This window comes from Marmota marmota, unplaced genomic scaffold (assembly GCF_001458135.2).
Source record: "Marmota marmota marmota unplaced genomic scaffold, marMar, whole genome shotgun sequence".
In the NCBI taxonomy this organism is placed as follows: domain Eukaryota; kingdom Metazoa; phylum Chordata; class Mammalia; order Rodentia; family Sciuridae; genus Marmota; species Marmota marmota.
The window spans coordinates 7,533,354-7,544,818 of NW_025999924.1; the positions used below are offsets into that span (position 1 = coordinate 7,533,354).

Here is an 11,465-nt window from a genome sequence, read left to right on the forward strand (position 1 = left end):
AATGAAGGTTCTAATTTCCCTATATCATACCAATATTGTTTTTTTTTTTTTGATAACTGCTATTCTAGTGGGTGTGAAATAGTCTTTCATTGTGGTTTTGATTTACATTTCCTTAATGACTAATGGTATTGAGCTTCTCATGTGCTTATTTGCATTCATATATCTATGGTAAAATATCTATTCAAATCATTTGTTTCAGAACTGGGTTATTTATCTTTTTATTATTGTGGTATAAGTTCTTACATATTCTGTGTTCTTTATTTATTTGATTACAACTCATATGTAAATCCATTATAACATATATGATCTGAGGAGGTGATTAGGATGCTTTGTTATATTTTCTTCAGAATCTGAAGTAGGTATCCTCTTATTTATGTCTCTCCCTCATCTAGACCTGGAGCCTTTGAGGATGGTGATCCTGACTTATCCCCCTCTGAATTTACAGTGCTGGGCATAGTGCCTGGTGCATATGAGCCCTTAAGAAATGTTTGAATTAAATTGGACAAATCAGAATCATTAAAGTGTGGCTTTATTGTAAGTTAGCTCTTTGGAGAAAAAGCAAAACAAAAAGATAAGATACAAATGGTAAATGGTAAAAGAAGTCAGTTTTCTTTGTTGTGTATCAATTTATTAACATAGAACTAAGTTTAGTGCTCATGTGTAGAGCCAAGACCCAATGCACTTCTTTCTATAAGTTGAATGAACTGAGGCCTACTGGCAGATGAAACTTTATTCTATTTGTAACTAATAAATGATACAATTTCTCTGAACTATTGCTTGCTTGATATTTTTCAAATATCTAAAACATACACTGAATCTTTCTTATTGTCTTATATTTAGAATTTAGTAAAAAGTTCAAATATATAGAAGTATAAAGTAAGAAATAAAAATACCCCTCCATCTCTTTCATAATTCCATATTGAATAAAATCTCAAGCTCTAAACAGGAATTTTGGAAAGTTGAAGTATATTCTGTTTTTTTTTCTGGGTTCAGATTCTTTTCAACAGCAAATACAGTAGGGACAGTCCTCAAATTTTGAATAAAGCAAGGGGTTTCTGAATAGAGGAACTTTTCCCCAAAGGATGTCTCTTGCTATGGAAAGAGAATAAGTGCGAAGAAGATGCAATCTCAGCAAAGCATGCCGGAGTGACGGCAGGAAGCCACTTCTTTGACTGATGGCTCTTCAGACAGACTATAATTCACGCATAAAGTTGGGAGGCTCTCTGAGGTGCTTCTTAGGTCAGGTCAAGTTTAAGCCCCCTTTTCTTGGAGTCTCCTGGAAGTCACCTCAGATGTCTGTTTTGAAGAAGCCATGTCATATGGCTCCTGCAATGGTTTTCTTTATCCAGTTGAGATATTTGTTTGTAAGGAGAATGCAGACACCAGGTTTCTTGGGGTTACCACATTTTCCAAAGGAAGTGACACCGATGAAAATGTTATTGCATATCAGAGGACTTCCAGAATCCCCCTAGAATAGAAAATCATGTATTAAATAAGAGTGCTTTCCTGATGTATTTATTTGCCATTTTATTTGTTCATTCACACTTCACCTATGTATTCTATTTTTCTTTCCTATTTAAGCATAATTTTATTTTATTTTATTTTTTTATTTATTTCTTACATACATGACAATAGTGGAATGTATTACATTCATAATTATCCATTCATAGCACAATTTTCATAACTCTGTATATAAAGTATGTTCAGCCAAATTATGCCATTATACATGAGCTCTCTTATTGTTTTTTTTTTGCATTATAATTCTTAATACACCTTTATACCACAATTTTCATAACTCTGTATATAAAGTATGTTCAGCCAAATTATGACATTATACATGAGCTCTCTTATTGTTTTTTTTTTGCATTATAATTCTTAATACACCTTTATACCACAATTTATCATATCTCTGTATGTAAGGTATGTTGACACCAAATTCACATCTTCATACATGTATTTTGTATAATGATGAAGGTTTGCTTTCACCATCCTTGCTATTCCCCTTCTCTCTCCCTTTCCCTCCCACCCCTATTGTCTATCTAGATTAAACCTAATTTTAAATTTCATATTACTTGCCTGCACTTAGCACCAATTAACATAAATATGCTTATTTTACCCAATCATTTTTCCTTTTGAAGAAGGCAATTCTGGAGATGTGCAAACTCATCTTCATCAATAAAACCAAGAAAGAGGGCTAGGGTTGTGGCTCAGTGGTAGAGTGCTTGCCTAGCATGTGTGAGATGCTGGGTCAGATTCCCCGGACCACATTGAAATGAAATGAAATGAAATGAAATAGTATTCTGTCCATCTACAACTAAAAATATGTAAAAAAATTAAAAAAAAGAACCAAGAAAAACAAAGAAATCCTTTAGTGATGAAAAAAAAATTGTTTCTTTCAGTTGATGCATGTCCTTTTTTCTTGGTCAATAGATGTCTGGGGGAGAAACTGAAGGTTGGGGCTACTAAAAGACTTGAGTTGGGACCTCAACTACTCCCTGTTCTGAGGAGGGCACTAGCTAAGCCAGCTCAGACAGAGAGTATCTGTGATATTTCAGACAGTTTTTAGGGATCCTCCACCTGGCCCAGAGATTCATCAGCTCCCATTTATATATTCTCTCTGACCTGACAAGCACCTGTGCTTAGTGAGTTCTAAATAGGTTGAAACCTTGGTCAAGTCTGTTCTTGGCACAGTAAGAGGCAGAACAGTGCAGGTGTCAGGAGACAGACAACCTTGGTTAAATCCAGGTTCAACCTCTGATAGCTGGGTTATTTAACTTGGGGAAATCAAGTAACTTTTTTTTTCTTTCCCAAAAATCTTTCGTTTTTTTTTTTTTAAAGAGAGAGAGAGAGAGAGAGAGAGAGAGAATTTTTTAATATTTATTTTTTAGTTTTCGGCTGACACAACATCTTTATTTTATTTTTATGTGGTGCTGAGGATCGAACCCAGAGCTCCGCGCATGCCAGGCGAGCGCGCTACCGCTTGAGCCACATCCCCAGTCCCCAAAACTTTCATTTTTAATACAACATAGAAATCAATCTTTACGTTTTAAAAAACATATTGAAATAAAGCCTTGAGTGAATAAAAAGTTTGGGGGAAACTCTTTGGATATATCTGAGTGACAAAGGAGTGCTGTTTTTGTGACAATATAATCATTCATTCCAGCCAATTTACTTAAGAAAGCAAATCTACAATAAATGAAATAAGTAATCTTTGAGAAAAAGACTGTAATCTAATCAGGATTAGGAAATTAAGTAACTTTCTACAGCTTTTTCTTCATCTTAAAACAGATGACAATAGTGCCTATCTCATGGTGTTATGTGAGAATTAAGTGGCATATCAAAGTGTTGTTGAGGTTGGTACAGTTCTTTGTTCTTACTCCTGAACTAACTATTCTCTAGCAAAATTGTTACCCATCATGATTAAAACCATATACAGAAAGTGATCATTAGTAAGCTGGGAACACCCTCGAGCAGAGGGTTTCACAAGGCACCAGGCAGCACGATACCATACCAGTGTCAAGCTGTAGTCCTCAGGCCTTGTACATGAAAGATAATAACAACTTCTACCTCATTCTTCTTAGGTACTCTTTTACCCTTTTATTTCCTGGTTAAAATTTTTAATTTACTTACTTCACATGAATCATCTTCACCTTTGTTACCACCAGCACAGATCATACTGTTCTCAATAACTGGCTTGAAATTATAATGCTCTGCATCATTGCATATTTTCCGGTCTATCACAGTGACATTGACTTCTCTCAAGACATGTGAAACTTTGCAAGAGTCTTTTTTGGTGCTTCCCCATCCTGCCACATGACACTTGGTGTGGGGTTTGACGTCTTCTCCTCTTTGGGGTAGCTGAAGTATTCCCACAGCTTTGCTCATAGTTGCTTTACCTTTCAGCTAGAAGACAGGAGATGGAGTTGCTTATGCTCCAGTGTGGGAGGCAGAGGAACAACACAGCCTAAACTCTAACAGAGGGTATTAAATATTTTGGGTAAAAGTGCAGAAGGGACTGAGGCCAGGTGGGGCAGGAGGGGAGCTACCTTTGATACCCAGGAGGGAGTTAGTGTCTGGGGGCATGGAGGAGGAGCAGAGGCCTGAGGGTGAAGCCAGGCCTGATGGTCTCCAGGTGGATATTGAGGAGGGCTAGGTTGTCAGTATTGGGGACAAGGAATGTGGAGGTTTTGTCAGAGGTGCATGAGTCCCAGGGCCCTCTGTGCTTCTGATGATGAGGGTGCACGAAGGCCTGGGTAATCCTTCTGCTCATGCTCCATCTTCCAGAGCTGCCTTCCTATTCCAATTTCTGCACAGCAGCCAGAATGATTATTCTAACAAGTCTGACAGTGTTGCTACCCTGCTTAAAACACCTTCCCATTTCCTTCCCCATACCTTTCAGACTCTTAACAAGGTTTGCAAGGCCTGGCTTTGTGGTCTATATTCTGCTAACTTCCTTTTCTCAAAATTCATAACTCCCTTTTCTCTCCTCTTCCTCCAAGTGATCCCTCTTATAATGCTGTCCTTCCTACTTGGAGGCCCTCCCCACTTTTTTCCTGGCTGCCTAGGAAACTGCTCTGACTCCCTGCTCTCCCCATGTACCCCCATAGAGCCCTCTTCTTTATCTTTGTCACTGATGAGCAAAATGCCATCAGTGCCTTAAGATCAGAGCTGGTGATTTGTCTGTCTTTCCCTCTAGGCTTGAGTGCCTTCAGGGGAAGTTCTGATTACTACTTATCTTCTGAAGAAGAAAAAAGCAGGCTGCCACTAACAGCTAAGCACTCAGAACTGGGTCTCTGCTTTTCCGGTTGCTCATAAATACAGATTGTCACTATCAAACAAGGTGACCCTAATGAAATAGGAGGGAAAAAAGGCAGCCACTGCCAATATTTTTCTGACTGTAGAATGATGTAGAATTACATTGGTCATATAGTCAAATATGCACACAGGAAAGTAATGTCCCATTCATTCTACTATCTCTCCTATTCCTATTCCCTGCCCTCTTCCCTTCATTCCCCTTTGTTTAATAATAATAAAAAAAAAGACAGCCACTGGCAGAAATGACATCATTGTTCATATTATAAAAATGACAAATGCTCCTCTCTTGGATGAAATCCACGACTGTTGCATCTTTACCAATTACAACGTTAGCTTATTTTTTTTCCTGTTCTTTCTGCCTCTTGGATAAGATTTATTTAGATGCATAATCATAGAATTGTCCCACTTGCTGACACTCTGCATTTCAGAGAACACTGCTACTTCCTTGAAACTTCCCCTAAGTTGCTGGACACAAGCTCAAATCCTAAAATAAGCCCCTTCTTATACAATCTGAGTGGATTGTGCCCTCGCTAGCATCAGTCAAATCTGTTTGACTCTGGGTGGGTTCCTGGTGCTTTTTAAAAATTTTTTTCTTTTGTTCTTATTAGTTATATATAATAGTAGAATTTTTTGACATATTATACATATATAGAGTATTACTTTTCATTTTTCTGATTGTAGAATGGTGTAGAATTACATGGGTTACATAATCATATATGTACATAGGATAGTAATGTCTGATTCATTCTACTCTTTCCTCCTATTCCTATTCCTCCTCCCTTTCCTTCATTCCTCTTTGTCTAATCCAAAGTATTTTTATTCTTCTCTACCATCTTCTTATTGTGAGTTAGCTGCTAAGTGAAATAAGCCAAAAACCAAAGGCATAATGTTTTCTCTGATATGCAAATGCTAACTCCTGGTGCTTTTTGATTAATGAGCATCAACTCTTTAGATGGCCAGGTCCTACCACAATAGGGGGAAGGAACACTTGTTGCAATAGTGCTGGCCTTGCTGTTTAACCTCTTACTTGTGGTGTTAGCTAACCTTGTGAGGTCAAGGGTATAGAAATTGGTTTCAGGTTACACTGATCTTTCTACCTTTCCACTCTTTCAAAATAGTTAATGGAAAAAAAACCCACAACTGAACAAAACTGCAAACATATTTACCTGAAGGAGTTGAAGATCCCCTTCAAATGTCTGTGGATCATAGCATGGATAGGGAATTGCCTTTTGAATAGAAAATACTTGGTCAAGTTTCTCTTTAGGGGATGTAGAGTGGGCCCCAAGAATAATTTGAGGATTTTCCTTCCTAAGAAGAAGAACAACAACATATAACTTATGCATGAGAATGGATAAAGTTAAATTGTGGACTTAGTTTCTTCAAGTTTGATCAGTGTTTTTAAATGTTTTCCTATTTATAAATAAGCACAGCAAGACAGGAAACTTAGGGAGAGTCTTGGGTGTTTTAGTGCCTCTACTTCAAATCTCAAGGTATGTATTGGGGGATATTGCTTCAACCTCACCGCATCTTTTCAAGGGAGACAACAGGAATGGAGGCCCAGACCTTCTGGCAGAGGCAAGAGCACTGGCTGGAGAGACCTGGAGAGGTCTGCTGGGCTCCAGCTTGGAGTGGGGGCTTCCACTGGGGTGGACAGTGCTGGAGGTCCCCACGGGAGGAAGGTGGGCTCTGCCATTTGGAGGCTGAAGGAGCAGCTGACAGTTTCTTCATCTGCTTCAGATTTGTGGAATAAAACCTTCCCCCATTGGCTTCTAGGTTGTTGACACCTAATGGAAATGAATAAACTCAAGAACTGAAACAGAAGTAGGTGGTTTACTTTTCTGGGCTTTAGGGAAATAGTTTGCCTTGCTGAAGTCTTTAAAGATAAGAAAGGTTGACCTGAGTCATGCTTTTTAGAGGCTGGAATGAAGAAAGGAATCTTGGTTTGGATTTTTTTTAAAATTTGTTTTTAGTTGCAGATGGACACAATACCTTTATTTTTTATTATTTATTTTTATGGGGTGCTGAGGATCAAATCCAGTGCCTCTCATATGCTAGGCAAGTATGCTACCACTGAGCTACAACTATGGCCCAGAACAGTGGTTTTATAGTTAAAATTTAAAGCCAGGTTTATATAAACACATGCATGCATAGGACACACACACACACACACACACACACACCACATAGAGAAGCAAGCCAAAGTAGAGCTAACCATAAATCTAGTTTATGAAATTAATAATAGCTATTACAGAAGAGGGGGGCAAATCTTTTCACCAAATAGGCCTATTAATTAAGTGTATCAGAGCTAATCCCTCCCTCACCTCCTGTAAATTAAGCTGATATTCATCCCTGACAAATTCTTATTTTACACAATATAATATAAATCTATTTGAATCTCCTTTGTGAGAAGCTCATTTTTAATATTCTTTTTTTGTTCATGCAATTTGTGTAAGAGAGAAAAGGGAAGTGACAGGTACTGGTTACCAACAACAGGTACTGATTAAGAAAATAGCAGTATATCTACATGATAAACACTAGTCTGCCTTTCAAATTATGACTAGAAAAACTATTTGTCTGAGCCACAGGAAATTGCTATTTTTTTTAAAGTTAAACAAATAGCAGTAATTTCATATGGACTGGCTAATCACAGATGACATTTAATTTGTTCAACCTTGTAAATTATGCTTATGAAAGAAGTCTGGGACAAAATATACCAAAATACTGACGGTGATTGTGTGGGGTTGATGAGATCAAGTATTATTACTTTTAAACTTTCCTATTAAAATATTCAATAATGCTGTTATTTATAATTTAAAAATAACAAATAATATGAGAAAATGGTCAGGCATTTCATTCTTACTCTACAGATTCTGGCTTTTGCTCAGAGGTAAACGTTATAATAAGACATAGCACTGAATGTGCTTGCCTGCTTTCTTCTCCATCTTAAATTTTGGTTTTGGACTTGATAGCCATTTCTACTTCCCTGCATCAACCTTGAGAATGAGAGGGACTGAGATTACTTACACATCACAGTGAGCAGCTGTCAGCACCCAGCTGTCTTTGATCAGAGCCCCTGCGCAGATTTCCAGCCCTTTGATAAGAGCCATGTAGCGTCTTGCATGAGGTGCTACTTCTTTTCCTCCTATGATTCCTTCGCAGGATTCTAGAAAAACTAAAAGAGTGATCCAGAGTGAAATCTTACCTTGCCCAGACATCCTTGTCCTGAGAAAACTTGGCTATAATGAATAGATTCAGTGCGAGTTCATAGCCATGTACTTTGATGGACAGAGGACCAAGCAGTCCAGGTGGTGGTGGAGGGTGCTTTCTTCTCTAGAACTCTTCTCTGTGATTGCATCTCCTGCAGCACTTCATGTGCGACAGTGTTTTTAAATTAGTAGTACTTGTTTTTTGTGTTAATTTTATCATAAGCATACATTCCTATTATTTTAGATCTAAAGCTCTTTTTTTTTAATTGCCACATGTTCAAATTGATTTTTCTCTCTGTGTCATGTTAGGGTAAAAAAGATAAATGTATAGAAATGCTCCTTTTTCTATTATGTTTCTCAAACTTTAGTGTAATCATAATTGAGTACTTCTTAAAATGTGGATTTTCTAGACCCATCTCCAGAGAGTTTAGTTTAGTATCAGAGAACCTGCATTTCATTTTTTTTTCTCCTTTTCTTTTCTTTTTTTTCCCTCTTGGTACCAGGGATTGAACCCAGATATGCTTAACCACTGAGCAACATCCCCAGCCCTTTTCAATTTTTTTTTTTTTTTTAAGTTTTGAGATCAGGTCTTGCTAAGTTGCTTAGAGCCTGGTTAAATTGCTGAGGCTGGCTTTGAACTTGGGATTCTTCTGCCTCAGCTGCTGGGATTACAGGTTTGTGCCACCATGCCCGGCTGGAACCTGCATTTTGAATCATTTGGAATCATTTTAGGACCTCTTTTCTAAGCAATTTTCACACTCCCTTTTTTTCCATGCAATTATTCCACAGTAATTTTTGAGTAACTACTGTTAAAATGGTGCAAAGATGAATGAAACATCATTCTTGACATTGATGAGCTTTAGTAGTAGAAACATGCAAAGAACAAAGCTGTGGATAAATGCATAAAGAATGACAATGCTCGAAAGTGCCTGGAGAGGGTCACAGGAGGAGCTGCAGGGCTCAGAAAACGCCTTTGGCAGGAAGGTGGTGAGGTCTCTGTGAGGACTGTTTTTTCCTTGAAGGACATTGGAAAGTGGTATAAATCTTTAGCAGGTGGAGCTGGAGGAGATTTCAAGTTAGGTGTGATATAATTAAAAGTCATCATGGTCAGGCATTATGAGAGTGAAGCAGATCATCTACAAGTAACATTAGACTAAATTTAACAATTCATCATGTTTAAATGCTTTTGAGGGACAGATTTGTCATGTGTCTTAGAGCTAGTCCTTAACATTTTAACTGTTAGCAAAGTGATTTTTATTTTTAAGCTCCAACTTAAATTGTTCCTTAATAATTTAAAACATTTTTTAACATAATATTTATTTCCTGTATTTATCACTACTTAAAATACAGGTAGGAATTGTCCAGCAATTTCTTTCTTTTTCATTTTTTGGTACCAATGACTGAACCCAGAGGAACTTAATCACTGAACCACATCCCCAGCCCTTTTTATATTTTATTTTGAGACAGGGTCTGCTAAGTTGCTTAGGGACTTGCTAAATTGCTGAGGCTGACTTTGAATTTATGATTCTCCTGCCTCACTCCCTAGTGCTGGGATTACAGCCATGTACCACTATGCCCGGCTGGTCCAGCAATTTCTTTTTTTGTGGGGCTGGGATTGAACCCTGGGCCTTGTGTGTGTTAGGCAAGAACTCTACCAACTGAGCTATATCCTCAGCCCTTCAGCAATTTCTTAAAGATCAAGAAATCAAAAGATTAAAGACCCAGTAACACATAGTCAGGGCAGAGTGGTAAGGACCCCCCTTCTCCTGACTCCCTACCCTTCAAGGTTGTCACTTCTAAGGACAGGATTGTCTCAATCTCAGGCTGAACACTGTGTTATTAGCCTTAAAAATCTCACAATATTCCATAAAAAGGTTATTATTTGGAATTATAGTTTAGTAAGTTATATTAAAAACAAAGAAAAAAAATCAGCAACTATGGTAACAGTAATGAAGACATTTAAGATATACCAGACACCCTTTAGTGTTAGACACTCGCCATAATACTTAACTACAATAGAAAGTGGGTATTATTATTTCCATGTAGATAAAAAAGATGAAGTAGACAGATTAACTAACTATCCCAAATTCACACAGCTAGTGATGGCAAAGTGATGTTCTAGCCTACTTATGCATAGTGCAAAATCCACATTTTTTCCCCTTGTTAATCACTGCTTCTTAAAGTATTGGCTCTTTTTTTTTTAATACAGAGTTTTGAGAAACTGATAAAATAAAATACACATATTCAAGTAAGTATTTGCATTCAGTGTCAAGACTCAGAATTTTTAATGCCTCAGTATGGCTTTGAATGAACTTATAGATCCCACAATAGGAATCCCAGCTCTGAAGGTATCACTGAACTATATATATCATAGTACATGAATGTGAACTCTGAGTTCGAATCCCAACCCTACTAATTGCTAGTTGGTAAACCTTAACACATTTACTTAATTAATCTCCCTGGTCTTCGTTCCTCATATGTAAAATATGGCTGATAATAATAGTTAAGAAGATTAAATGGGTTAATATGTGAAAATCAATTAGAATATTACTATTTTAATTGTGAGTTTTATTAAGCATTCACACACACACACACACACATTATAGTAGGTAATTTTATACCAATGTTTTTCTTAATGGACCCTGATCCCCTACTAGAAATGGACATATCTACAAACAAATCCTGAAATTAAAAGTTTTAAGGTTTATTTGAGAGCTATGATATTCAATTACATTTGTATGATTGAGAGGTCCAGTTAATAAGTAAACTATTCATATCTAATTTAATGGCTTTGTCAGTTTTTCACTTAAAGACTTTGCTCTGTAGATCTGATCTGGATTTATAAGAGCTACCAGATACAGTTAATGTTTTCATATTTTGCTATGGTTACATAGGATACATTTTTGTAAAAAGCCAAAGTGATTTTTAAGTGAAGACAAATGGTTGCATTAAAAATGGTTGGAATTTTTTATTTAGTTTTCCTTTTCATGGGATGTAAATTAAACCAATCAGATACCCACTTTCTCACAAATGAAACTAAAAATCATATGAAAATATGTCTTACCTCCAGGAAGTAGAAGAAGAAAGATGGCAGTAGGGAAAGAGAAAAGAGAAGGCATTTTCATTGCCTCTGTTATCCACACTATGGAGAGCATTCAGTTTCAGGCATAGACTTTAATAATATATAATGAACACCCAGGATGTGGTTCTCTCTCTTCTTTCCTTCTTTGCTGTGGTGTTGAAGATTTTGGTGTTTTATTACTGGAAAACACAACCTTAATCTGTGGTATGGTTACTTACTTGTTTCACAGTAAGGTCATTTCCTTTGGGTTTAGATGTCTCCGACCTTAAAGGGCAAATGTGAAGTGATGAGACCATGTCAACTTAAGAATATTAAAATAAAAACTATTCTTCAAATGAAATCATTCAATTAAAAATGGGCTA

At 36.9% G+C, this 11,465-nt stretch overlaps 1 protein-coding gene across 1 annotated transcript; it reads right to left on the reverse strand.

Annotated features, from left to right (window-relative positions):
* Window positions 1-512: 512 nt before the first annotated feature.
* LOC107151891 (granzyme A-like) lies at window positions 513-11,257 on the reverse strand. Its single transcript, XM_015497306.2, has 5 exons — window positions 11,086-11,257; window positions 7,840-7,987; window positions 5,982-6,123; window positions 3,631-3,903; window positions 513-1,468 (listed from the first exon to the last, which is right to left on the reverse strand). The coding sequence occupies exons 1-5, from the start codon at window positions 11,174-11,176 to the stop codon at window positions 1,316-1,318; spliced, it is 807 nt and encodes a 268-aa protein (XP_015352792.1). The 5' UTR covers window positions 11,177-11,257; the 3' UTR covers window positions 513-1,315.
* Between the last annotated feature and the right edge of the window lie 208 nt (window positions 11,258-11,465).

Excerpts from the sequence above, each read along its gene's own strand:
- LOC107151891 (XM_015497306.2), bottom strand. The coding sequence starts at position 11,176 with ATGCTCTCCATAGTGTGGATAACAGAGGCAATGAAAATGCCTTCTCTT. Across the intron at positions 7,988-11,085 it reads TCTTCTTCTACTTCCTGGAG|TTTTTCTAGAATCCTGCGAA; the intron begins GTAAGACATATT and ends TCACTCTTTTAG. Across the intron at positions 1,469-3,630 it reads GTGAAGATGATTCATGTGAA|GGGGATTCTGGAAGTCCTCT; the intron begins GTAAGTAAATTA and ends TTTCTATTCTAG.